General features: G+C 26.3%; 9 protein-coding genes across 9 annotated transcripts; 5 read left to right on the top strand and 4 right to left on the bottom strand.

Annotated features, from left to right (window-relative positions):
* Positions 1-4,453: 4,453 nt before the first annotated feature.
* Positions 4,454-5,645, bottom strand: OCT59_004119 (uncharacterized protein). Its single transcript, XM_025319341.2, has 4 exons — positions 5,417-5,645; positions 5,247-5,342; positions 4,898-5,184; positions 4,454-4,786 (listed from the first exon to the last, which is right to left on the bottom strand). Exons 1-3 carry the CDS (start codon positions 5,630-5,632, stop codon positions 4,930-4,932), a joined length of 567 nt encoding a protein of 188 aa, XP_025174092.1. The 5' UTR covers positions 5,633-5,645; the 3' UTR covers positions 4,454-4,786; positions 4,898-4,929.
* Positions 5,646-6,534: 889 nt separating this feature from the next.
* OCT59_004118 (uncharacterized protein) lies at positions 6,535-8,147 on the top strand. Its single transcript, XM_025319340.2, has 3 exons — positions 6,535-6,678; positions 6,758-7,013; positions 7,081-8,147. Exons 1-3 carry the CDS (start codon positions 6,630-6,632, stop codon positions 7,778-7,780), a joined length of 1,005 nt encoding a protein of 334 aa, XP_025174091.1. The 5' UTR covers positions 6,535-6,629; the 3' UTR covers positions 7,781-8,147.
* Positions 8,148-8,253: 106 nt separating this feature from the next.
* Positions 8,254-9,417, top strand: OCT59_004117 (uncharacterized protein; the record flags this gene model as incomplete). Its single annotated transcript, XM_066148077.1, has 2 exons — positions 8,254-8,693; positions 8,777-9,417. 2 exons carry the CDS (start codon positions 8,254-8,256, stop codon positions 9,168-9,170), a joined length of 834 nt encoding a protein of 277 aa, XP_065996713.1. The 3' UTR covers positions 9,171-9,417.
* Positions 9,418-9,864: 447 nt separating this feature from the next.
* OCT59_004116 (uncharacterized protein) lies at positions 9,865-10,693 on the top strand. The gene is made up of 2 exons (XM_025326842.2): positions 9,865-9,977; positions 10,062-10,693. Exons 1-2 carry the CDS (start codon positions 9,929-9,931, stop codon positions 10,514-10,516), a joined length of 504 nt encoding a protein of 167 aa, XP_025174089.1. The 5' UTR covers positions 9,865-9,928; the 3' UTR covers positions 10,517-10,693.
* On the bottom strand, positions 10,491-11,507 carry OCT59_004115 (uncharacterized protein). Its single transcript, XM_025333248.2, has 4 exons — positions 11,315-11,507; positions 11,153-11,237; positions 10,935-11,077; positions 10,491-10,854 (listed from the first exon to the last, which is right to left on the bottom strand). The coding sequence occupies exons 1-4, from the start codon at positions 11,414-11,416 to the stop codon at positions 10,657-10,659; spliced, it is 528 nt and encodes a 175-aa protein (XP_025174088.1). The 5' UTR covers positions 11,417-11,507; the 3' UTR covers positions 10,491-10,656.
* A 92-nt stretch (positions 11,508-11,599) lies between these two features.
* OCT59_004114 (uncharacterized protein) lies at positions 11,600-12,958 on the top strand. Its single transcript, XM_066148076.1, has 7 exons — positions 11,600-11,828; positions 11,918-11,974; positions 12,059-12,120; positions 12,212-12,334; positions 12,417-12,480; positions 12,552-12,611; positions 12,692-12,958. Exons 1-7 carry the CDS (start codon positions 11,630-11,632, stop codon positions 12,799-12,801), a joined length of 675 nt encoding a protein of 224 aa, XP_065996712.1. The 5' UTR covers positions 11,600-11,629; the 3' UTR covers positions 12,802-12,958.
* Positions 12,959-13,556: 598 nt separating this feature from the next.
* OCT59_004113 (uncharacterized protein) lies at positions 13,557-15,020 on the bottom strand (the record flags this gene model as incomplete). The annotated part of the gene is made up of 1 exon (XM_025329268.2): positions 13,557-15,020. One exon carries the CDS (start codon positions 15,018-15,020, stop codon positions 13,557-13,559), a length of 1,464 nt encoding a protein of 487 aa, XP_025174086.2.
* A 7,660-nt stretch (positions 15,021-22,680) lies between these two features.
* Positions 22,681-24,354, bottom strand: OCT59_004112 (uncharacterized protein). The gene has a single exon (XM_025319337.2). The coding sequence runs from the start codon at positions 24,341-24,343 to the stop codon at positions 22,838-22,840; it is 1,506 nt and encodes a 501-aa protein (XP_025174085.1). The 5' UTR covers positions 24,344-24,354; the 3' UTR covers positions 22,681-22,837.
* A 281-nt stretch (positions 24,355-24,635) lies between these two features.
* OCT59_004111 (uncharacterized protein) lies at positions 24,636-26,396 on the top strand (the record flags this gene model as incomplete). The annotated part of the gene is made up of 9 exons (XM_066148075.1): positions 24,636-24,668; positions 24,812-24,896; positions 25,029-25,179; positions 25,253-25,341; positions 25,495-25,593; positions 25,664-25,824; positions 25,904-26,055; positions 26,141-26,263; positions 26,360-26,396. 9 exons carry the CDS (start codon positions 24,636-24,638, stop codon positions 26,394-26,396), a joined length of 930 nt encoding a protein of 309 aa, XP_065996711.1.
* Between the last annotated feature and the right edge of the window lie 1,060 nt (positions 26,397-27,456).

Raw genomic sequence — 27,456 nt, 5'->3', positions numbered from 1 at the left:
TTATTTTTTCCATGAGAAGATAATATTTGAGGAATATTACGAGAAGAATTATATTCGTGCCTTTATATAGTTCTCGATCCGATAGTGGCCAACTCAAAAAGGTTATATGATGTAATTGATGTAATTATTACTTTTATAGATATATTAGATATTTTTTGTAATACTTAGATAGAAATTAATATTACCATATATAAGTTCTATGTATCTAGATTCAGCGACGTAAACTTTTTCAATGTACGTGTAACTATTTTTTACTAACTTTCGACTCCTCAATGATCTCTTTCATCTATTCACGATATCTCCCTTCTATTATTATCTTGGAAAAAATTATCAGTAAAAATATACTTTGCATGATTCGTTATAACGGATAAGGGTTATTCGCGAGGAAAAACGCGTATTCATTACCCGGTGTAACTCAGATCTTCATTACAAATGCGCAAAAAATTTTTTATGCACGATTTGTTTTTAGTGAAGTCAAGAAACTTGCTTCCCATCGGAACCCACGTTATGATACTTGAATTGAAAGACTGGGTTAAGTCCCTAACCGGAGTTGCACCATTTCTGCTTTACAATACCATAGTCTATACTTCCATTTAAGACGAGTTCCTTTATGTGATAAGAACAATCCGTTTTAATGCTTGAATTGAGGATTAAGTTAAAAAGTTTTTTGATAAGAAATAATTTCGAACTGACAATATAAATTCCGGAAATTACAATGAGGTAATGGAATATTCACCACTCTTCCGAATATCCGAAGAAAATTATTATAGTTCTTTTTGGTAGAACACTTGGCATTAAAGCGATTTTATTTTGAAAAAAATCTATTCTAATACTTCTTGGATGCTGTGGGTGGTGCGGATGAGGTTTGTGGGTTTGTGAGTTGGTTGTTTCTTCTAACATTATTGTTTTTTTTATTTTATTACCGTATATACTGATCAAAAATATTACTTTATTAGGTACTCATAAGTCATAACTTCGGACATACTGCTAAGAAATTCAAATAATCGTAGTCATGTCTATTTTGCGCAGTGACATTTCGAAATCGAAATTTTGCGTGTCGGATTCTTGAAATCAAAATGGCCAGTGCGTATAATTCTTATTTATAGAACTATCCGACGATTTTAAAAATGTTTTAAAAATGTTTTGGTTGATGATGATTTTGATGTATAGATGGTAAGTTAATACTGTACTCTAAATTTCTATTTTATTATAGGTGAATTAAAGGATCCACTAAATAGAGACTCACCTTTATATGTTTTGTAGTTAATGATATAAATTCAAAAAATTTTTACGCGCAAAATGTAAAAACTTTGAAAATTTTGTGTTTGCGTTACCTCAATTTATATCACTGTTTGTAATAGGTCCAAGGAATGAAAATTTGTTCTTATCACGAAAATCTTATCAACGGATTTGCTTAAATTCATAATAAAAAAAACTTTAATGCTACTTATTATTTATGCTTTATTGTATATTAAAATAAAATATGTCCTGGAATATTTGATATAGAGTAGATATCATCATATTTGGAGCAGTCTTTTTGAGCATTAGTTTTGTTACATGAGAACATGTTCGATCTTTCAGGGTTATAAATTGTATTTATGATATTTCCTACAATAAGAAGCCTTTATTACAATTAGTATAATTACGAAAAAATGCATTTGGAAAATTAAGAAAAACGTTAATTTCTTTTTTATTAAAACATACTTTTAAAAGTAAAATTTCGCTATTTGGTTTTACTACCTATAATTAACTGGTTATTGCAACTTTATAACTCTTTATCATACAGGATTTATCTGCATTTTGGTTAATTAGTATAAGTTATTTTAGTACAAAAAAACTTTTTTAAATTATATGAAGTAAAAAAGTAAATTTTGATTTTCTATTCATTCTTTCTCTATTATAAGTAATTGATGATTAAAATTCAAAATAATAATAATAAATATTCTAATAAAATAATATTAATTATAAAAGGATATTATTTAGCTAGGTATTTAATTAAAATCTTGACAGTCATTTGCATAACTAATATAGCAAAATCTCAAAAAGCCAAAATCTTAGTAATACAAAATCCTGACAAGTTATCAACTTGTTAGTATAATAATTTGTTAGGATTTTGGATTGTCAAAATTTTATTATTGATCTTATATTAAATGATTTTTGAAATTTTATACCAAAACCATTTAGCTAATATTTATTATATTTAAATAATTAAACTAAAAATTAAAAGTTATTCATTTGTTACTTTTAATTAATATTTTAATCCATATATATTGGCTTTTTAAGCTTATTATAGTTTTGAATAATTATATTAGAATAATATATTTGTAATATTTTATATTTAAATGAATTAAATATAATTTTTCTTAATAAAATTTAATTATATTTGTATTTAAGATTTAAATTTTATATGTGATGCATAGTAATACACCTCTTATATTATGATATATAAAAGTCAAAATTAGTATTTTAAACTCTTTTTAGTCTTATAAATTAAATTGTAGAACAGGCAAAAATATATATAGAATATGTACTTTAAAGATTCTATAATAAATACATAAGGTTTAAATCATATTTATTTTTTAAAAAAAAATAAAATTTTATAATATCACATGATTATAAATAATTAGCAAATTTACTATATAATAATTTTCAAAAAAGGTATATTTATATTTAAAATATACTTAAAATAAGTATTAATTGATTTGTTACTTAATGATATGTCTATGTTCAGCAAAATATTGTTTTAATAATCTGAAAATAAACACTTTGTATATATTAGGATATCCATTTAAGAAGTATTGCATTAATTATACAAGTTTTAAAAATTTGATCCCATTGAATTATTTAATATTGAAAGGAAATTTTTTCAAAATTTGAGAAATTTAATGTATTTTTAAACAGGACCCCGGATATCTAATATAAAGGTCATAATGGACTTTTGGCCAAAAACACCCCTTTTTGCTGAAACTCAAAAAATCGTTTTTTGTAAATATCTCAGCATCCAGTAATTCAATTTTAATGAACTTTTTTTTATTTTGTAGCCCTCATTTAGCTCTACAATTTAAAAAAATGTTCATCAAAATTGGACCACTGGATGCCGAGATATTTACAAAAAACGATTTTTTGAAATTCTGAAAAATAGGCCAATCTGCCGAAAGTGTGACTTATGACCTGTTTTGGAGATATCCGGGGTCCTTTTTAAACTGTTAATTCTAATTTATGAAATATTTCATATTTTTTAAATTAGTTTTTTTTTTGAAATCTAATAATATATATTTGAGAATATATATGTTAATTTTGAAATTTCTAGCTAATATTTTTATTATTAAATAGGATTTTGCTAAAAATTTGACTAATTGGCAATGTTTAGAAATTACTTGTAAAGTTTTTTCCTTATAAAATTATATTAAATATTTTGGATAAAAAAGTCTCAATCTCAAAGTTTTTTCAGTAAAAATTTTGAATAATTTGGTTAGAAATTAATGAACTTTTACTATTTGGAAAAGTAGCATTTTAGTTTTGCCGATTATTTGTATTGGTAAGTAATAAATTAGCAATTAATTTTAAAATATTCTTGAATATACTTTTAATGTTATACAATGAAATTTGATATAATGGAACTTCAATAAACCAGAACTGGCCTTATATTAAAACTTTTTTTCAGAATCAAATCACATATATTAAAATAAATTTAATATAATAGAATTTATTAGTAAATTTTCAATAATGACTATAATGGAACAAACAACAAATCAGTTATATTAAAAATTATTCAATTTACTAGAATATGTGATGATTTATGGTTTTAAACCAATAAAATTAGCAGCAAATATAATGATCTTTTAAGAAATTTTAGTAAAATACATAAGCTTTGAAGACCCAAATGAAATTTTTCTGAAAATATTAACTAGAAATGTTGAAAATATTGAATATTGAACACTTTATAAGGTTGTAATATAAATAGAATTTCCTAAATAAGATTGTTTATTTGGAAATATTAATATGTGAAACCCCTAAATAAATTAAATTATACATGAAATTTTTTTTTACATTTTAATCACAAATTTTTTTATTGAAAATATGTCTAATAGTAAAATAAGAAAAGCAAAAATAGGGTAGGATAGATGATTTTTTTTAAGTTTTAGTTAATTTCAATATATAAATTTCTCAAATAATGTTTTAAATAAAAAATAATCTAAATTTTTAATGTTTGTTATATATGTTGTACAAATAAAAACTTGATATAATGGAATCCAGTATATTAAAATTTTTTGATATATCAGAAATTTCGATATACCAGATATTTTTACTGGAATGGATGGTTCTGTTATATTGAATTTCACTATGTACTTGTATTTTGTCCAGATATTTAAATTATACTTAAAATATACAGTATTTAATTCAGTTATATGGTAAAAAAAATTTAAATATGATGGAAATTTTATATTTTGATTTGACCAAAATTTTCGAATTTGTTTTTATCAAATGTACAAAGCAGATTGTTTTTATTTTCTCCTTTTCATTTTCTTTTCCTTCTTTTCCATTTTTGCTTTTTGTTTGTTATTTTTTGGCTTTAATTAAAAGCCAATCATATAATGATACTGTATTTAAAATTGTACATACAAGACAAAATTGTGGCTTACATGCTATTTTACAAAATCGTACTATACACTGCTTATTTTCAAAAGCATATAAAAGTATATATTGATTCTCATGAATCTAAAGATTGATCGATGAATAAGTGGGGACAGTACCCTTTCAGTCTTGGTTTGTGATTAAAGTATTTCTAAGGAAGAAAATAATGGTTAAATTCCTTTTCAAATAACAATAGACGATTGAAACAGGATAATAAATAATTTTGAATATATTAAATTAGTTTTAAAAATTTCCAACTTACTTCAATTTGAATAGTTCCAAATTCACATTTAATCATTCAAATAGTTTTAAGATTTCCTCATGTTTACAATATTCACTAGCGATTCTCTCATTTTTATCTTTAATCCTTAATAATGACTCAAAATCATTTAATTTTTTTAGAGTTAAAATAACATCTTTTGAACCATTCTCACATGCCTTGTGCAAGCAAGTTTTACCATCGGAATCTTGTAATTCGGGTTTTGCACCGGATGATAATAATGAAGTGACAACTTTTGAATGATTATAAGTTGATGCTCTATGTAAAGGCTATTATACGAGCATAATTAATTGAAATATTCAAGAAAACGTTTAAGAATATATGAACTTACAGTTGAAAATAATTCCGGTGTTATAGCATTAACGTCTGCTCCATAATCTATTAATATACGACAAATATCTAAATAACCTTTTCTTGCCGCATAATGCTTCACGAAAAAAAAAGTGGAAACTTATTAAGAAAAAAATTTATAATAAACTGATTATATGGGATTATACTTACTAATGGTGTATATCCTGTACTATCAATTTCATTTACTGTAGAACCACCTTTCTTGGAAATAATGGTTTTCACTCGATTAATATCATTGTTTAAGCAAGCATAATGAATGGATTTTTCAAAATCTAATTCATCTAATGTTTGAGCGTATAGATTTGGTGTTGAACTATGGGAACAACATGATTTACCATCATGATTATGAGTATCATGAGTACTCATTATTTACATTGATGAGTAAGAGAGAAAAATATTTGTCTTATATTTATATTTAGATGCTAATTTAGCCCTTTTTTTTGAAAATTCATGTGATCTTATAAGCTTACTTGTGATGGAAATCTTCACACGACATGATCACACAAGCATTGAAAATTTTTTTTGAATGAATTTAATGAATAAAATAAATCAAGTAAGGAATTAAAAGAGTTGGGCTTTGCTTTCTACCAATAAACAAAGTTGGAATTTAACAATGAAATGTATGTTTATATCATTTTATGTAATATTGTAGTAACTGACAAAGATCTTCAAATGTGTTGCAATTGCGTTATCAGATCATCTTTGTTCTCCTTTTTTATTTTTGTAAAATACAATGTGTGTGATGCAAGATAAGGAAAGAGTTCACGCGGAACACTCTTTATCTTTTAACAGCCCAATATTACAGGTGGCATAGCAAGATTTTCGGCACACTCCTTAAGTATTATTACGTAACAAATCAGCATTTGGTTAAAAGCTTGATATAAATAATTCCTAAGCAATCATTTTTCTCTTTTACAGTAATAAATTAATATTATCCCATATATTTTGCAATTTAAAAAATTAATTCGTTAAATGAAAGAATATCCTTTTCCCGGGTATCCGGTGTCGATTTATGAGATAAAAGAAATATTTATGTTTGATAAGATAACAACAACAAAGTCACAAGGGATATAGTTGAAATGATAAATTTGATTAAATTTCAAATTCTCCCTTGCATAATCATTGATAGATCATGATTATTCATTATCAATTAGCCAATTAGATCATCGTGATTCCCTGGCTGTTTGATGTAAAAACCTGATGGGTAACTGCTAAAATGATATAAATACAGGTAGATTTTTGTTGGCATTTTTTTTTTTTTTTTTTTTGCGAAATTTTTTTTTTCTTCACACAAAAAAGTTAATATATAATAATAATATTTTTTTAAAAAAAATTTTTTTAAAAAAAGTTAATAAATTGAAAAATGACTCAGAAAATTGGTATTCACGTTTCTGGAGCTGATGGAATGTTAGGTAATATTTCACGAAAAAAAAAAAATTATCATAAATATTAATAAGATAAACATTCTAATATTTTTTTTTGTATTAAAAGGCGACTCTATTGTAAAAGGGTTATTGGAAATGCCAAAACTTTATCCTATATTACAAAATTCAAATTTTCAAGTTTACGCAGGAGTTCATCACGAGACAGAACAACCTTCAACAAACGCTTTGGTTGTAAAAGTTGATCCAGTTAATAATCCTGACTCTGCCATACATGCTCTAAAGCAAGTGTCAAAATTATTTTTATTAATCGATCCATTATCTGGTGAAATCAGGCAGAAAGATGCTCTTGCTTTTGCAAAAGGGTAAGATTTTTGACAAATAAAATCTTAGTTAAATAAATTTCTAATTTTATCTTCTTTTATATAATAGATATATAAATGCAGCTAAGCAAGCAAACATTGAACACATCGTGTTTCCAACACCATTCTCAAAATATGAAGCACCTTATTCACCTCCATTAACTCCTGTTGATGATGATAATGAAGAACGTACAAATATGCGATCTTATCGAGAACAATTTGAAGCTATTGAATCAACGTTACTAGAATCTTTTTCACGATCAGAAATAACAATTCTCCGCTATCCTGGGGTACTAAACCAACACTTACTATATTTTGCAAATTATATTACGGAAAAATCAAAAATGCCTTTAATTGACAATTCATACATGACGTTCGAATGTTGTGATATTAGTGATGTTGTACGTGCATCATGTCGTATATTGGTTAGTCCCATACAATCACATGGTGGTAAAGAGTACAAGATAACTGGACCTAATTTGTTAACAACGGACGAGATTGCTATTAAAGCCAGTTTAGGCCTTAAACGAGAGATTAAAGTGGAATTTATGTCTATTAAGCAGTTAAAAAACGTATTGATGGAAACGACATCTGATGAAGAAGAAGTTGCATATTTGTTAGAATTATGGGGATTACAAGGATATTTAGGAACCGCTAGAAAAGTGCAGGTTACAAGAGATTTAGAACAAATCACCGGAAGTACTGGAAAGAGCTTGAGAGAATTCTTTGAAAATTCATATGATGATTTCACTTCTCCGCAAACAGGATAAGTAGGAGGGAAAATTATCGAAATAACCCAATAATATTAAAAAAGAATTGATTTCTTTATCAAAAATGCTACTGGGTCATGTTTTTGACGTGACATCAATGGGGACTCAAAAAATTGCATCATCTGCGAAAAGAAAAAAAAAATTCAAACCAAAAATAAAAATGGTTGGGATTGGTATATTTTCTATACTTCATACATTTAGATTTCGAACAATTGTAAGCTTGTTTGTATGCGGGCTATATGTTGCAAATAAATGATATATATATTAGTCACATGACTTGGATTAATATTCTTAAAACTTATTTATATTCTTAAAATAAATATATTCTTTAATTTGAATAAAAACTTAAAAACTTACCAATTTAAGCAATTCCTTATCTGTATAATGATGTAATTGACGCCTCATTCAATCATATAATCAAGTTGCTTTGCTTTATTTGTCATAAACTCTTTCTCGCTTTTTTTCACCCGTAAATGTCTAAAAAGACTGTGATTTTTAATGTTGGAGGAACAACATTTGAAATATCAAAAGATTCTTTTAATGCATATCCCAATAGTATTTTATACAAACTAGTAAATAAGTCATCATCCTCATCTTCATTCTCTTCCCGTTTTACCTCAAACAAATCTTCTACACAAACAATATGTCTTGATCATAATCCGTTTGCATTTAGTGTAATATTAGATTATATTCGGTATAAACGATTATGTGTACCAAAAGATGTTGCAAGGGAAATTGTTGAATTACAATTGAGAGAATTTGGCCTTGGTGATGATATTAATTTATTAATACAAGACAAAAATGCTTCCATAATTGAGGATGCCTTGCCTTCTTATGAACAAGCTTTGAATGAATTTTCAGCTTCCGATGGAGTTACATTGAGGGATGCGGCAACGTTGGCTGTTCTCAGAAGGTATAATTAATTCTTTTATAAAAAAAGTTAATTTTACAAATAGTTTCTAACATATTTTATTACTTTCTGGGGTGGATATAAAGAATTGATACCCTAATTTCAGATGTGATTTTACCTTATTTAAAACGTCATGCAAAACGTGGACATCATCAAATAACGTTTTATCTAACACCAAACAATATTATAACAAAAAATATTACAACAGAATTAGAACATATTAATGATCCACATGAGTGGATTCGATTATCAACCGACTCATCATCAGTAGAAAAAGATGATAGCTTGGAGAATGATTTAACTGATTTGCAATTTCTACTTCAAAAAAGAGATACATTAAGAGATCTTATTATAAGTAAATCTGATGTTAAAGAGTGTACAGTAAATAAAGTTGAAATTAGTTATAGAATTGAAAGTGAATTTGGATTATTTAGTTCTAAAAGTTGTGATATTGTTCAAATTTTTGTTATTATTGTTTGAAAAATTAAGTGAGAAAGATTATGAAGAGATTTATTATGTACAAGAGGTAAGGCGAAAGGAAATCATTTATTGTGTTATTACATCGGATTATTTACCATTATAAGATTTTTAATTGTTTATTGTTTTTAAACGTCAATGGTTAAGAATTTTATATACTGCTCCAAAAGTGGTGGTTAATAATTTGATATCTGATATTAATTCAAACATATTCGTTCAAATCAATGCCGTTTTTATTAAAAAAAGATTTAATACATCAAAAGTAGGAAAAAGAAAAGAAAAAAAAATACATAATATACAATTACATTTTTTTTGTAAGATTATTACCAGAGACACTTAAACACATTGTAACATATTTCAATCACGATACTTTTTCATATTTTATATCACCGTGTTAAATTTAGCTGTACACAAGCTGTATTTATTTGTACAAAAAAAATTTGAAGATCCCTGATCCCATGTAGTTCCCGTGCGACACAAATCTGAGATTTTGCCGTTGCCACGCAAATTACTAAAAATGTATTCCTATAAAATTTTCATGTGCAATTCATAAGAAATTCTTTATATGATAACATGAGATATTTTTTGGGACAAAGTATTTCTTCATGCAAGTGAGCATGCTTATCACTTGTAAAGGGATATAATTAAATGGAAAAAGTTTAAATATAAATATCGCATATCTCGAGTTTTTTTTTTCAGTCAAAAAAATAAAATTTGAATAATCTTTGCTAATAGAAATAAATTTACCCTTCGGATTAAAAATGGAAACTACATTTAAATCAAATAATTTTAGCGATCCTATTATGACAGGTAAGAATTCGTTCGTAATTTGGCGAATATTTCAGAAGAATTAACGCATTCCTCCCTTTCTCTCGCCCATTGCCCTTACTTTAGCAAATTATGAGGATAAAAATGCATTAGTACGTGGTTCCTCTTCTGGAAACTTTGATTTTACCACTGCTGATAAAGGATTATCTTATTTTATTATGAGACCAAAGGAATTAAGAGAAGAACATCCAGTATGGCATTATTTTTATTTATGTGCATTGATATTTGCAGCCTTTGTGTCTCTTTTTATTGGACCTGTTATATTTGGTATGTTAGCAGCAATCGGAGGCTTAGCTACTCCCTTTGTGTTATCATTAGTAGGTGGAGGTCTGGGTTTAATTTTTGGAATTGTATTCGGTGTTGTTTTCTCGGTTGTTTGTATTGTATTCCTCGTAAAAGCTCTTGGTCGAAGTGCTGAATGGGTTTTAGATACTTTATTGTATGGTGGTAATGATTTGATGGAAATTACAAAACAACAAATTTTAATTTTTTTTGGACATCCTCCCAGTCATCAAGATTAAATTTATTGCCTGGAGATATTTAGTTAGGATTTTTTTTCAATTTTATTGATTTGAAATATATATTTTATCATTATATGGCTAGACAGGTTCTAGTTCTATCATCATACTCTCTTTATTCGAACAAAATAAATATACAAATCTCATATTTCATAATTTCTAAATTTTTCATATAAATAATCTCGATTTCCACTTGAAGTAAAATTCCAAAATGATTTGTTATTTATCGGTATATTATTTTCCATTGCAGATGTTGATACTGTACTGTTAGTTGTTGAACTATTATCGCTGTTATCTGTGATTGAAAGTGTTTCTTTAGGAGGCGGTTGCCAATGAACTGCCTATAATTATTTAAAATTTCATATTAATACTTTCCCAACATTATTTAACGTTTTTCAAAAATAATAAATATTCAACGTACATGTCCTTTTTTAATAACTAATTCTCTCCACATTTTATAACTAATTTTAATAGATCCATTTCTCCAATTATCATAATATTTACGTTCTTTCTCATCATTAAGAATGTTGTATGCTGTAGATAATTTTTGAAATTGTTCTTCGGCTATAATTTTTTTTTTTTTTAATAAAAAGTTAGTACCAGATCATATATCATAAAGAGGAAATATTATTAAAATACCTTCTTTTTTATCTCGTTCATTAATAACTTTATCCGGATGACAATGTAATACACGTTTTTTGTATTCCGTAGAAATTTGTTCCGTCTGAATTTTAGATTAATAAAACTAATTCAAAATAAAAACATTTATAAGAACGAAATAGTTAACATAGGATACTTTACTGTACTTGTTGGAAAACATCCAAGCACTTCATATAAATTTTCATAAAATTTATCATCATCGTCATTACTTCCCATAGCTTCTAATATAGAATTATAATCCATAATTATAAATTGTAATAAGAATTCAAATTTTCTCGGTGTGTGTGTGTTTGGGTGTTTGGTGTTTGGGTGTTTGGGCTAGCAAATAAATTACATGAAGTCATGAAAGTGATTAGGGCGATTATTAATATATATGCCGTATCACATGATATAAATCAAGATCTGTTAGATTTTAGAAAAAATTTTAGTTTCAATTTTATTATTTAAAGATTTCAAATGTATCGATTTACGTTTTTTTCTAAAAAAAGTTTACCATTACTTCGACCTTTGACAAAAGTGAAAGTTATTACTGGTAGTAATGCGTCGAGTCTTCGTAATTCTTTTCCATTAATTTCGGGGGCATACCGTCAAATTTCATTAAACTCTTCTGATAGTGAAGCTAGTAGTAGTAATAATGTTGGTGATAGTAATACCGGTAATTAATCTTATTAATCTTGGTTTTAAATTGAGAATTTATTTATTAAAATTTATCTTTTTTTTATTTAATAATAAATTCTTGGTTAGGTGAACAAGATCCTCATTCAAAAATTATGGAAATTCTTCGAGAATCAGTAGTAATGAGTCGGGAAATAATGATTAATTCTTAAAATTTTTATTTTGGAAGTCTGTTAGTTATAAATTAATATATTATTATTAATATTAAAGATGATCGAACTCATACAATCGAATCACAAGTTAGATATGGAAAAACTTTTCGATACGGTGAAGTACGTAATAAATTATAATATATTTTATTATTATATTCTTTTACCTAAAACTATTTACGAATCATTAATATAAATTAATCTTATGATACAGTTGTATGCACCACATGATTTAAATGAAAATAATTATAAGAATAGGAAAAGTATGAGTAGATGGGAACCGCCAACTGTTGATACATTTAATGCATTAAGACTCAATCCATTAATTGAATATAAGGTAGGTATTCTATTTCCTTAATAACGGTTGATTTTTTGGGAACAATTATATAGATTTTTTTTTTTTCAATAAAAAAAAATAGAACTTTACATTACTTTCCAATTTTGTTTCGGATATGGGTAGAATTCTTCCAAGATCAGTTACAGGTAAATCAAACCGTTACGACGTCTCTATTTTTTTTTGGAAACCATAAAATTTAACCTATTAAATATTTTAGGTTCGACGGCAAAGAATCAAAGAAAATTAGCAAAAGCTATTAAACGTGCAAGATCATTTGGTAAGACCATAAATTCTTTAGGATTCTCCGATTTCCTTTTTTTCGTATTTATTCAATTTTTTTTTTTATAATTATTATAGGATTAATTCCTTCTACACATAGACGCAAAGTTAATTTTTATGATACAGAATTTATGGCATTTCGGATGAAAAAATCGAGAAATAAAGAAGCACTTGATTTCGAATCATAAAAATTTATTGTGATGATTTTAAAAATATATTGTATCATCATGGCATCATGACTTCAAAGTGTAGTGTTAATTTAAAAAATTTGATTAATTTTGATAATAAATTTTGAATCAGATTTGAATCAGATTTTTGAATCAAATCTAATGTTTGTATCAGTCATATACTGGTCACACGTTGTATTTAGTATTTACTATTTATCTAAGATGTAAAAGTATGGATCTATTATATTGTACGACCAATCCTTTCTTGACGGACTTGTATGTTTGTAACATATCAAATTGTTTAATTTTAAAAGTCACGTGTGATATATTATACAATTTTCACTGCGCCGCGAAATCAGTACAAGCCTCATTCACCTCATGCATATATTTACAGCAAAGTTTTTTACCATCTACGAAAAATATTAATAAAAATCGGGTAATTCACTGATATATTATTGTCCAAGAAATTTGTTCTTTACAATATAAAGTACACATCCCTAAATTTTAAGATCAATTTCAATTAAAATCGATTTACGAGAAAGGGGAAAATATATTTTAAAGAGAAAATACCTGATGTCGCACAAGTTTATTTAATTTATTAAAGTTAAAATGAAATTAGTTAGGAGCTTAACTAAACTAACGATCATTCTATGACCGAATAAGAAATTGTTTGTTTATTTAATTAAAAAAATTAATCAATTTTTAGCATTACCAAATTTTTTATTAAAAAAAAAAAAATTACAAAAATGACATAAAAAGAAACAATAAAAATCTCACTAATCCCAATCAGTAAATCTAGCATAAGGATCAATTTCTTCAAATTTCTTAATTACACCTTCTTTAATATATTTATTAACAATCAATTTCTTTTCATTATTAAAAGAAAAATATTCTTCTTCTGATATATTATAAAAAGATAATGGTTTTTGTTGTTTCAATTTCCATTTTTCAAAAAAATCTTCTAAACTTTCAGTAGAAAAATTAAAACATTCTACTTTTAAAGAATTTAAAGTTAAAGGAGCACAATCAATTAATATATCTAATAAATCATCATCATAAAATTCATAATTAGTATTAAAAGTATAATGAATTAAAACTAATTTTTCTATTTTTGTACAAACTGAGAATAATTTCTTTAATTCCTTAATATCATTATAATCATAACAAATTATTGTAGCCAAAATTAAATTTGAACAATGTTGAGTAATAGATTTAATAAGCATTAAAGTATCTTCACTTGAAATATTTTTTTCAGAACCAATTCTAATTTCTAATAATTCACCTTTTGTTTGTTGAATAATTTTTGATATTGTATAAAGTGAATGACAACTTAAATATAGTCTTTCAAGATTTGGTAAACTTAATGATCTTAAAAATTCTTCTTGACAACCATTTGATAAATCTACTTTTAATTTTAATATTTTTAAATTAGTTAATTTTGTAAAAGTAGAACAACATATTGCAATATTTCCATATGCTTCAAGTGATATAAGTGAATCTGTTTTCTTTTCTAGAGCATTTCCAATTCTTTTACATAAAGGATGATTATTATAAAATTTTTCATATGTAAAATATTGTAAATTCTTTTGAGCTTCAATTAAAGTTGCTAAACCTTCATTATCTCTAATACAATCATTAATATATAAATATTTAATATTATGACAAATTTGGGCTAATCCATAAAAAATTGATGGATCAAGATTAATAGTACATTCTAATTTTACAATATTTTTAAGACATTCTCTTGCTCCTGGAAACTTATAAAATTCTTTAACATTACATTTATATAATGAAAGTATTCTTAAGTTTAATCCCAAATTCATAATCATCTTCATAATTTCTTTTCCTAATAAAAATTTATTATTAGGATTATATTTAATATATGTATATTTTTGAAAATCTGTTAAATCTTTAATCATATTATCTATATCGATAGCATTTAATGTTTTCAAATATGATATATAATTAAATAATGGTTTTGGTGAGAATGTATTAAATATATTAATATCATTATTAATTAATAAAAGTTTGGAATCTGGTGGTAATAATGAAATTATTGTATTGTATAATATTTTTAATTTGTTATTGTTTTGACAAAATTTCCATGGGTCCCTCCAAAGAATTGGAATAACTGTTTCACATATGGTTCGATTCATTAAAAGACATGAATATAATGTATTATTATCATCTTCCAATTCTTCGAATATAATGTAAAGACAATCATGTGTAAGTTTTGCCATATTCTTTCTCTTTTCGTTTTCTCTTTTCTCTTTTTTTTTTTTAAAAAAAAACTCAAAAAGAATTCGAAAAAAAAAAAATTCTTGCAGTTTTTACTGGGAAATTTTTTTTTTTTGATTATTAATATAACGATTTTCTTGTTTCGATTTTCACTGATTTACGTGACACAAATCTTTTATATTTATATTATGACGGCATATACTACATGTGTTTAATAATGTGGCTTTTCGGAAATAAGCGTTGTACAATTTTATATTTTAAGAAAAACCCTATAATTTAGCGGCGGATTGGCGGTTTTTGATTGCACACATTTCATAATTGATTATATGGCGTACACACATGACGTGAAATGCATAACATCTAAGGGGTTTATTTCAGGTGTATAGACCTTTTTTTTCATTAGGTTTAAACCAATATGTATTGATTTATAATTATTATTAAGATTCTAAGAGAAAAAAATCGAATTATTTTTAAACTGATTGATTTTTTATAATTGATCATCTATTATAATCATTTTGATGGATTATCTGTTGAAAACTGTTTTAAAGAAAAAAAATGTTTAAGATTACTCTTATTAAAGAGAATCGGATCAAGTTTCGAAATCATGTTACAAAAGTTTCGAAATTATGTTACACGAATTTTTCATACCCAAGAATTACGACAACATTGTTCTTATGATTTATTATGATCTACAAACTCTTATTAATTGTTTGTAAAACTTGACCGGTTCTTTATTCTATTTCAAACTAAGTTGATACTCACAAGTTTATTACAACAAATTTTATTGGAATGGCGCCATATTACCCAAAAAAAAAAATCAAATTAAGGCTATTTAAACTAAACATAGATACAACGTGTCACACATATCAGCTTGTTGTGGGTAATAAATACCATAAATATTTAAAAATTTGAACAATCTTTAACGAAGTAACCAAGTTTATTCTAATGCCCAATTGTGATACGTACCACGTTTATAACATCGATTAATTATTATAATTTAATGTCCGTAGGTAATTAAAGTTAATTGTTTCAGATTAAATTTCCTATTAATTATATAAAAAAATTTGGCCATTAAAAATATTTCAAATATTTCTTTAATAAAATATATTTATTAAGGCACATTCTCATATTCATCTGTAATAATCCACATAAATTCTATAAATTTATAAGTATTATAAAAATATCGAATTGATTAGAAACATTGATGATGTACAGTAAAATTTCTATTATTGTTTCATTTTGTTGATTAAAAAATTTTCTGCTATGATCTCAATATGGAAATGTTCAATGTACGACTTCAACTTGAATCAAAGGAAAGAGTGTCTTAATTCTATTACTTTTAAATGTTCCGCACCTCAATTAAAGTCTATGTAAATTCTAGTACTACTACATGCTTGCAAAAAGTAAAATTGAAAGATGACAAAATTTTCAAGGATTTCATCACCATAGAACACTACACCTAAACCAATTAATGGAAATATAGTTCAAGTTTTGATTTAAAGTCGAAAAACAGCTTTATTAATGACTAATTCGTATAACGACCAATAAATTTAGGTCATGCCTGCGGATTATTATATATCACTTTTCAATGTCATTGTTTACAAAATAATCTTAGCACGGTCGAAGGAAATTTCATTCACGGAACTTTTTAGTCATAGTCCAAGTTTATAAAATTAGGAAAGAACAAATTTTATTCATTAAAAAAAGCTGACACAGACACCTTGTTTATTTAAATCATTAAAGCTTCTACAATTTTCTTTTTTTTCTTTCCTTTCACAAGACGGAGTTTGAAGAGTTTCCCCATTAGGGATTTATTTCCTTATTTTAGCCGCGTATAATGCGGTAGTGTATCAATTGTACCAATATGAATACATATAATTCGCTATCTAATTGAGACCTTTCCAGATTTTTTTGAAAGTATATGCAGATTTTAACAAGAGTCCATTGTCCATATTTACCTTATTTTACAGGGAAAGGTCCGCTATCTGATTTTACTGATCTGTTTTAGTATTCAACCTATTTAAAATTTAATTTTAAAAAGAATTAATTCAACCATAAATAGTTTTATTAGTATTATTAAAAATATGTAACACTTTTTACTGCGTGCGTAAGAAATCATCATAGGAAAAATAATTTTATAATTTTTTCTTTAAAATATTAAATTTCACAAAAATTATTATAAATCAAATTATTATTAAATATTAGTGTCAATCGTATCAGCCTACTACAAAATTTATTACTCAATTTCAAGCTAAAAACATTAAAACGTTTAAACTTTATTATAAAATATAAAAAATATCCTTTATTTATTTACCGAAGAAACGGATTGGTACATCCCCTTCCTCATCCTCCTCCTATTAATCTTTAAATTCGAAAACTCATACTAATCGCAGCTCCTGTGGATAATACGACATTTGAATTCTCTTAAATTTCATACCAATCACAGCAATTAACCTCAAACTTACATTCCCTTGAAATTCATTCTAACCTTTAGAATAGATTTAAAGGGCAAATCTTGGCATTACTCAAGAACATTATTCAAACTTTCTAGAATTTTCCAAAACCACGCTCCTTTATAATCAATCTTTTATAATAATGTCTCCTTACACATTCACTTTTAATTTATTCATCATATCTCATATCACATATACTTACATATTCAATTATTTATTCATCATGTCATTAAATCAATAAATCCGCAACTATCAAATTATATAATTTTTTGATCTTACAAAAACGGGTTGTGAAATTTGATTTGGGCATTACTATTATACAGTAAATGTGTTAAAATGACCATTTTTTTATCTTAAATCATAGCATCAGCTCCTTACAGTAAAATAAATTTAATTATTAATTATCCTTTTCGGCGTCAATTTTGCTTAAAATTACATTTTAGCCACGATAAATTATTATTATAAAGTTCACATGTGACTGTTAAAAATTATCTGCTATTTCATTATTTCAAAGCATAAAATTGTATGACACGCGTGTAGGAATGCCAACGGTCGGTTCGGTTCGGTTTCGGTTTTACTGTAAAACTGCAGTTTTCAACCAAAACCGAACCGACCGCAAAACCGATCGATAAAACTGAACTACAAAACTGATTGCAAAAATACTGCATAATCGAATAAAATAATGCCATAAAGTATCAACTATAATTTTTTGAATAATATTCTTTAAATTTACGTAATTTTTTTACAACAATAACGCCGGTGATTTTTCAGAGAAACGAAAAATCACGTGATCAACGCGTAAATTCGATAATTTCAAAAATGAGAATATTATACATAAAAACACTAAAACCATAGTTTTTAATGGTATCCTCAATAATCAAAATCATTTTTTTTTTCGGAATATATTAAAAATTTACAATTAACCGATCGGTTTTTTGATCGGTTTTTTTTTATATATAAAACTGACGGTTAACCGGTCGGTCTTGGGCTGAAACCGAACCGATAACCGAACCGGTAAAACCGGTTATGATCGGTTATAACCGAACTTTTGGCATCCCTACACGCGTGGGTATATTCAAGACATGTAACAGAAAAGTCGATTATGAGAAGGAAAGCAAACGCATTTGCAAATACGTCTGTAATTAAATCATCCTAAAAAACTTTCAATGTTTGATATTTATTCAGTTCATGATTAGATTTTTTCGATTTGTAAAAAAAAATTTTCCTGTTCATACCAAAAATATTCTAGTCAAGTTTTGCGGTAGATGATTGATTTCTAAATATTAAATATAAAATATCGAATGTTGCATCAAACCGAAAGAAACGTAAACGCGAATCAAGATTTTAGAATTGAATACATTTCCAAGATAGGATATCGTAAAAAGATGTAAAAAGATATAAAATAGCCTCTTTTTTAAACAACTCATTATTGCTTTGAATATTCCAAGTTAATCAAGTATGTCAATTGGTAAAAATATCATTGTCGGTTTAAAATTATTGTTCGGAGCGAAGCGAAGGGCTATATATGTTTATATATTGTGGAATTTTGCTTACAATCCTATGAGATATTAAATCTCTTATTACACTTTTATGACGATTAGACGAATTTAAGATTCAACCTTCAGTTATATACATTCAAGAATAACGTCAAACACTATAGATAATATAAGCATAAGAACATTAATTATGACGATAAATGACTACAGGATTAATTTAAGAAATCGATACTAATAACGATGATGCCACTGATGATACTAAAAAATTCAACTGTTCCAGACTTCCTCCTGCTGATAAATAATATCACTTAAAAGTAGTTAAAAAGGTTTCGTTACTAGCAAGAATTAATTTGATCTAAGGAAATTTTATTTTCTCAAGGAGAGATTCTTGGATTTTTACATGTATAGAATGGTTATATTAGATATGCACGAGAAGATAAAAATCTCATTTGTTTGTTAACATACTGTACATAGAACAATTAAATCAAGATTCTAGAATATTGTTCTTAATTAACAACTAGAAATACTGAAAGAATTGTAGAATAGGTGAGAAAACTCCTGTCATGTAATAATTGAGATATAATCTTTTAATCAATCAAAGTTAACTTTTCTGATTATTTCTTTATTTCGATTCGCGAGGCAGGGGCATATGATTTTTCCCTAAACATTAGTCGAAAATTTTCTATTTACTCTACAATTGAAAAGGTAGTATATTTTAAATGTAAAAAATATAATTTAATAGACTTTATTGACCGAATAACCAAAGCTGAATCAATTATCAATAATTAAATTTCTGGCAAAATGTTGGTTTCCCCTTCATATTATCGAAACTTGGCAACTAAAAATGACTTAACCAACCTTTCAAATCAAAATAGGCTGAGTTGGAGATGAAATCAAGGATTGGAATAAGCAAATATCTTTTATTTATATAGCTAAGGCTTACATTGACAATTATGTATTTAAACGCGTTGCTTTTAAATAAAATCACTTTTATTTTCCAAATTTAATGTAAAGCTTTAGAAAGGAGATTTAAGGTTAGAAGGGTAATAGAAGGGGTTCTTAGGTTTAAAAGTTAATCTATTTTTTCATTGTATAAATCCAAACGGCAAAGTCTCCTATAGTATACGTGAAGTTCGTAGCCTGAAAACTCTTTTCGGATAACACAGCATATACTGCTAAGATTGCGAAGACCCGTGAATCATATAAGAACAAGCAAGCTCTCCTAACCAAGCTCGAGACCCTCTTCGATGTTCTTTTCTTATCCTTATATTTTAATCTTCAAACTTCTTGTTTATAAACAGATATTATTAAGTGTCAACGTATTCTCCAAGTCTCTCAGCTTCCTAGCTAAAATCTCAAAAGGTATCTTTCTCAAAGTGGGTATTTTGCTAGTTATAGAGATCACGGATATGATGCTTGTGAAAGTTACTTTTATTTTTATATTAATTTTTTGCTCGGACTCCATATTTGGGAATACCTTTGGCTATATGTCTATGTGTCATTACCAGGTTCTTTCGCTAACACCTGAGAAGATACGACCGTAATCCTCCTTTGAATGAAATTACCATCGCTAAGCATGAAGTAAAGGCAAATTTTTTCCTTTAGGTGCTTCTATTTATTAGGTATGCGATAGGAGTTGAAATCTCTTCATGGCTACAGCATGTGAAAGCCTGCTGGGAACGTTCTTCTCATATTCTCATACTACTGAGTTAGTTCACATCTTCGGGATCTTGCACAAATTCAATATTGTCCAGCCGACGCTTGTACGGGCTTTGGTGCATAGGTTTTGAACTTCATTAAATTGGCTACATTAAATATGGTGGTAACTCCGCTGCTGACATGTTTCCACGTTACTAGAAATTGGGTTTCATGTATCGTGAAATTTATCATGTGGTCTTTGTTGCCCTATTCTTAACGTACGTGTGGCTCTTAGTAGGATTACTGTTCATCAGATAAAGTTTAACCGCTTCATTACTTAGAATTTTATTCTAATATATTTTTTTATTTTTCTTTCACTAAGATAACGAAGTAAATTATACAATAGTTAAGCGAGATTTAGAGTAAGGACTGTCCACAAGTTATAAGTACAAATAATTATAAATTAATATAATTAATTTTAGAAATTTTGTTTGATATATGTAATTATTTACATGTAAAACATGGTATCGAATGTTAAATTCCATTTATCGTATATCACGGGCCATAATTCAGGTATCTTACAAATTTCGGAGGGTTGAACTTGTACTTGCATGGTGGATACTATACATAGAGGGGGTAAATGAATTTATTAGTATTATATCCAGGTTTTTACAAATATCAATGTATAATATCCGGGTATTTTAAAATTCAGGAAAATTTTTTTGAGGTATACAGTATACTATATATATGGGGTACTATGGCCGGTATTTCCGGTAATACGAAAAGCTGCGACTATATTGTAGCTATGTGAAATTTGTCACGTCAAATTGTCTCGCAATTACAAGAACAACATTATCAAAAACAAGGCGTCATCGGCGGCGGAGGACCAATTTTTATTTAGATGATAAAATATATTAATCATTTTATTCCACCTATCCAAAACTAATCAAGCTTTAAGTGAAATAATACTCATATAGCTAATGAAAGAGGTCTGGAAGAATATAAGGGTATACAATGGTCCATATCACTGAAATATATGCATTTGATATAGAAATTGGCTTATGCCATTTAGGATCAGAAAGAAAGTTACTTGATAGCATTTAGTTAATAAAAGTCCGTCAATTTCTTTCAGTTAGGTTTTTTTTTGCTTATAAAATATTCAGTATTTAATTGCATATATTTTTAGGCAATTTTATTTCATATAATTTGCTCACTAACAACTTTGAAAGTTGCGATTGACCTTGATCAGGTTTAAAGTTTATAATATCTTTAATAAAGTATTTTTTTATTAATGGGATAACAACATTTTTGTTCCAACCTAGACATAGACTTTATTGTGAAATTTTTATTATAAGATTAATAAAATAATATTCTCGTTATATTATTCATTATCTTTATATCGACGAAATTTATTTGGATTTAAATCATCTTTGTATTTAAGAAATAAATTCTTCTGGATCAATTCATGTTGAATTTAAATTATATGTCCAATAACACGTTTCTCCTAACTTTATTCAGATGATTCATTTACTCGCTTAAATTTTACACCCAGTATGATTTTTGCGTCTAACTGTTCATTATGCCGGTTCTTATCTACGAATTTAAGAATTTGAAATTGTGTAAACTAATTTATCCTAATACAAATGTTCATTCAGGTAATAAGCGTTTGCGGTAGTTCACAACTTCACATCATGGCGGATTTATGAAATACCCCAAAATTTGTCCGTCATGTCAAATTAAATAAATATTTGACAGTAAATTTCTATTTAAGTCCCAAATTTATTAGTGAACAGTCAAAATGAGCTCTAAAAAAATTTTTTTGTACCCCAAATCTTTGCGTCTAACCAATTTTCCCTTTACCTAAACAATTGTTAAAGGCGCGTCATTATTTGACATTTTTTAGGAAAAAAGCTTAATGTTTCTGTAAGTCAATTTTAATTCCCAAGTGCGCAGCAGGGGTTTTTGCCAAATTTCATAAATCCGCCGCAATGACAAATAAAATAATAGATAATTTATGATAAAGTATTAACGTAAATATGAATTTTAAGTAGAGAAACAACTTCGAGAAACCGATTAATAATTAAAATTACATTTTATTAAATTATACAGTACATTATAAATAAACTTTTAAGTTTATCAAAAAAAAAATAAATTATAATAAAAAATAAAATTATTATTATTATTATTATTATTATTATTATTTTAAAATCATAAAAAATCATGATCAAAATTTTAAAAAAAATCTTCAAAATCAACCTCTTTAAATTCTTTTATGACTCCTTCTTTAATATATTCATTAATTATATTCTTAAATATATCTTCTTCAAAAATATAATAGAAAGATAAGGGTATTTTTCTCTGCTTCCATTTTTCAAGGAATTCTGTCAAGCTTTCTGGTGAAAAACATAAATTATTTATTTGAAGAGATTTTAAACTTATAGGAGCATATTTTCCCAATACTTCCAATAATTCATTATCATAATCTTTTAATCCATGTTCTTTATAACGGATAAGAACCATTTGTTCTAGAAATAAACATGACGAAAATAATTTTTTAAATTCCTTGATTTCACTATCATCTTTATCACCATAATAAAATAATGTTGCCATCTTTAACATTGGACAATGTTTTGTAATAGAATTAAGATACATTTTACTATTCTTTTTTGTAAAATTTTGTCCTGCAATAACCTTGATTTCAACTAAATCTCCTTTAGTTGATTGAATAATTTTCGCTATCGTATAAAGAGATGTCCATCCTATTTCAAGATATTGAAGACTTGGAAGCATAGCTTGTTGCAAATGAAGATCATAATCTCTAATTAATGATCCATCACCTAATTTTAATTCACGTAAATTAACAAAATTTTTAAATATAGAAGGATGAAATGTAACTCCATCAAATGAATCAAAATATCTTAAAGAATGTGCTTGTTTCACTAAAGCATTTCCTATTCCTTTACATACAAAATGTCTATAATCAAAGCGATCAAATTCACATATAAAATATTGTAAATTCTTCTGTGCTATAATCAAAGAGGTCAATCCATCATTCTCAGTTAAACAATCATATATACGTAATTTTCTAATATTACGACAGATTTGTGCCAGACCATAAAAAATTAAAGGATCAACTTCGAGGCCACAAGTTAAAGAAACAAGATTGGTGAGACTTTCCTTAGCTCCAGGTAAATAATAAAATTGTTTAATGTTATCATTATCTAATGAAAGATGTCTTAATCCTTGAGATTGACTAATAATCATTTTTAAAATTTCTTGTTCAAAAAGAAATTTATGATAATTTAATTGAGAATTATCACTAGGTTGATGTTGATTAACGATAGAGAACTTCTCAGCAGTATTATTATGTTTTGATTCTATGAATTTTTGAGCCGTGTGATTAATTACGTAAATGTTTAAGGATTTAATAAAATAAACGTAATTGAATAAAGGTTTTTTGAATGTAGTAGGAAATAAAATAATACCATTGTTAATTAAAAGCTCTTTAGATTCAGGTGGTAATAATAATATGAGCGTTTTATATAGAAATTTAATAAAATTTTGGTTCTTTTTTGTAAATTCTATAAGTTCATAAAATCTCCAAGGATTTCTCCATAGAATAGGTACAACTGTTTCACACCAAAGTCGATCAACTAAAAGGAATGAACGTAAAGATTTAATATCTCTTTTAAGTTCATTAAATATAATATAAAGACAATCAGTTGTCAATTTTGACATTTTATTTTTTTTTAAAAAAAAAAAAAATTGAATTTTGAAAAGAGCGAGTGTCGATCAAATTCATATTTAAGTTTAAGATGCATCACATGATACTGTATAAACATAAGCCATAAGTTTCCAGATTAATTCCCGTAACCTAGTACCCAATTTAGCTAGTTCTGATCATCAAAGATTTGTGACCTATTGGTTAAATTTAGAAATACGGTATGTAAAAAAAAAATTGGTTGCTCTCTTGTTTCCAATTTTTTTAAAAAATTAAAATGTTAAATATATATAATTTTAAATAATTGATATGGCAAAATCATTTTCTGGATCAACTGCTGTGGTAATTATTTATTTATTTTTGGGAAGTTCTAACATACGCCGATGGTTATCGTGACGTATAATAGGAAGATTTTTTTTTTTAAAAAAAAATAATTGTGAAAATATTTTTTTTTAATCATAGATTTTTATTATGTGATTTAATAGGATCATGCAATGGCAGGATTCACAGCGGGTGCCGTTACTACATTATGTTTACATCCATTAGATTTAGTAAAAACGAGATTTCAAGGTGGGTTAATTCGGTAAGTTGACTATTTTGATAAGTTCAAACTATTCAAATTCACTTTCTTCAATTTTTGATTTAATAATTCATCCATAATAAAAAAGATGATCTTGTTAATTAATATTTTAATTATGTTAGTTGATGAAACTGCAAGGCGAAAACATAAGTTTGGAGCTACATTTATAACGATGAAAAACATTGTATCAAAGAATAAGTTTATAGGGTTATATCGTGGTGTTGCACCAAATTTAGCTGGTGCTACTTCTAGTTGGGGATTTTATTTTTATCTGTAAGTGAGGAAGATATCTTTTTTTTAAAAAAAAATGTAATACTCATTTTTTGATCAAAATTTTTTACTTTAGTTATGATTTGACTAAAAAGAGGATGGCAGGTGATGAAAAGTTATCAATACTTTCTCCGACACAACATTTAGCAGCATCAGCTGAAGCAGGTATACAATAACGAATTTATTAATTTTATTAATTCAATTTTTTTACCACGTTACTTTATTTTGTCAAAATCAAAATTTCCTAACAATTACTTACGTGAAAAATTCTCAAGATTTCCGCGTTTATTCAATCATATTTATTTATTATTATATTAGGCGCGATAACTGCATTTTTTACAAATCCGTTTTGGGTAGTAAAAACAAGAATGTGCGCAACAGATCGTACAGATCCAGGAGCATATAAAGGATTATTTGGTAAGATGATGTTTATTTAGTCTTATGTTTTCTTTAATTATAGATTTATTAATTAATTTTTGTTATTTAGATGGGTTATATCAAATAGCTAGATACGAAGGAATTAAAGGATTGTATAAAGGAATGATTCCCGCATTATTTGGTGTATCTCATGGTGCATTACAATTTATGGCCTATGAGGAATTAAAAAAGTGGAGATTTAAAGTTAATATGAAAGATCCTGATAGATTGGTACGTGTTAAGAAGAATATTTGAAGTAATATCGAAATGAATGTGAAATTAATTGTTCATTATTATTTTTTTTTTTTAGAATAATATGGAATATCTTTTAATGGCAGCAACATCAAAAATATTTGCGACAATAATAACTTATCCATATCAACTTGTTCGTGCAAGATTACAATATCAAAGGACTGAAATTAAATATAATGGTGTTATAGATACAATAAAAAAAGTATACAGGTATTGTTTAATAATTCTTCCATCATATTTATCATTTTAATTTAGTGACTTATTTAATTAAATCCTTTTTATTTGGTAATAAAAGGACTGAAAGCATCCTTGGATTTTATAAAGGATTGGCACCTAACTTGATACGCGTGTTGCCTGGAACATGTACTACATTTTTAGTGTATGAAAATATGATGTCTTTTTTTAAGAAGCATGCTAGGTATGAGACGTAATATATTTAAGTCAAATGTTGGTAACTATTTTATTTTGAAATAATAATTTATGGTTTGGTAATGTAATCGCGGCAAATAGATAGTTATGGTTTGGTAATATATAGATATTATTTTGAATAAAGAAATCTAAAATATGGATACACTATCTTCTAATTACATGTTTTAGTTAATAGAATGGATGAATGTAGCTGTTACCCATTCCATATGCAAGAATTATTATTGTCTTAAATCTCTATTCTATCATCTAATTCAAAAAATTCTTATATAGTAATTATTATATAATAAAATTAAATATTTAACTACGATAAATAGATAAATATAAAAATAATTCAGTATATTTGAAATTTTTTATCCTAAAAAAATTTGACATCGGATTAAATGATTATTTCGCTGTAATACCGTGACGAATTGATACCGTTAACGTAGGGGAAATTATTTATCAAATATTTATATATCAATGTTCCAATATTTTCAATGAAATTAGTTTGTCTTTTAAATTACATGAAAGATGAAAGACAGGTATTTCCCAATATGATCAAAAATTTATGTAATATTTGGAAGCCGTGATCGTCACGATAATAATGAGATCGAGGCTGATAACTGGTTTATACCACGGAGATTAATTTCCTGTATGCATTTTCAACTGTGGATAGACTTTCTAGCTTATCCTTTTAAATAAACATCACCCATAACAATATTAATAAGGAAAATCATGAAAGACTGTTAGATATTTTAATTGCATAATCTTTTTTAAAATTGGTTTTCAATTAATGGACAATACTAAGAATCTGAAATACAGATTTAAAAAAAAAATTTTAAATATGAATCAATCTAGGAATACAAAATTATTTGAGAATATTCGAATTAAATAACCTAAATAGGAATATAACGAAAGTGAATAGATTCAGATATTAATATTAGGTACATCAGATATAACAAAACCAAAACAATGATAAAAGGATAATAGCAAAAACTTTCATGATCTGGGGGTAATGTTATTATCTGAATCGTGTGATTTTCTATTTTTAAACTTTGAAATGATTACCCGATATTATTGTAACAAACTAATAATGACGCGCAAGAATTAAAATTATACAAAATTTCTACTTTTAATGTATTACGAATGTATTATAGAAAGTGTTTTAACTCTTTGATGAGCAATATATGGAAAATCACGTCT

The sequence above is a fragment of the Rhizophagus irregularis genome, chromosome 12, assembly GCF_026210795.1.
Source record: "Rhizophagus irregularis chromosome 12, complete sequence".
NCBI classification, from domain to species: domain Eukaryota; kingdom Fungi; phylum Glomeromycota; class Glomeromycetes; order Glomerales; family Glomeraceae; genus Rhizophagus; species Rhizophagus irregularis.
The sequence above is the reverse complement of the archived record's forward strand: the minus strand, read 5'-3'. Positions and strand labels throughout refer to the sequence as shown.

Bases quoted from the DNA above. Each gene is read 5' to 3' on its own strand.
- OCT59_004119 (XM_025319341.2), bottom strand. From the start codon at position 5,632: ATGAGTACTCATGATACTCATAATCATGATGGTAAATCATGTTGTTCC. The intron at 5,343-5,416 runs GTAAGTATAATC...TTTTTCGTGAAG, and splicing joins GTACAGGATATACACCATTA to CATTATGCGGCAAGAAAAGG. The intron at 5,185-5,246 runs GTAAGTTCATAT...CTCGTATAATAG, and splicing joins CACCGGAATTATTTTCAACT to CCTTTACATAGAGCATCAAC.
- OCT59_004118 (XM_025319340.2), top strand. From the start codon at position 6,630: ATGACTCAGAAAATTGGTATTCACGTTTCTGGAGCTGATGGAATGTTA. The intron at 6,679-6,757 runs GTAATATTTCAC...TTGTATTAAAAG, and splicing joins TGGAGCTGATGGAATGTTAG to GCGACTCTATTGTAAAAGGG. The intron at 7,014-7,080 runs GTAAGATTTTTG...TTTATATAATAG, and splicing joins GCTCTTGCTTTTGCAAAAGG to ATATATAAATGCAGCTAAGC.
- OCT59_004116 (XM_025326842.2), top strand. From the start codon at position 9,929: ATGGAAACTACATTTAAATCAAATAATTTTAGCGATCCTATTATGACA. The intron at 9,978-10,061 runs GTAAGAATTCGT...CCCTTACTTTAG, and splicing joins TAGCGATCCTATTATGACAG to CAAATTATGAGGATAAAAAT.
- OCT59_004115 (XM_025333248.2), bottom strand. From the start codon at position 11,416: ATGGATTATAATTCTATATTAGAAGCTATGGGAAGTAATGACGATGAT. The intron at 11,238-11,314 runs GTAAAGTATCCT...TCTAAAATTCAG, and splicing joins GATGTTTTCCAACAAGTACA to ACGGAACAAATTTCTACGGA. The intron at 11,078-11,152 runs GTATTTTAATAA...AAAAAATTATAG, and splicing joins TGAACGAGATAAAAAAGAAG to CCGAAGAACAATTTCAAAAA.
- OCT59_004114 (XM_066148076.1), top strand. From the start codon at position 11,630: ATGTATCGATTTACGTTTTTTTCTAAAAAAAGTTTACCATTACTTCGA. The intron at 11,975-12,058 runs GTCGGGAAATAA...TTAATATTAAAG, and splicing joins TCGAGAATCAGTAGTAATGA to ATGATCGAACTCATACAATC. The intron at 12,335-12,416 runs GTAGGTATTCTA...AAAAAAAAATAG, and splicing joins ATCCATTAATTGAATATAAG to AACTTTACATTACTTTCCAA.
- OCT59_004112 (XM_025319337.2), bottom strand. From the start codon at position 24,343: ATGTCAAAATTGACAACTGATTGTCTTTATATTATATTTAATGAACTT.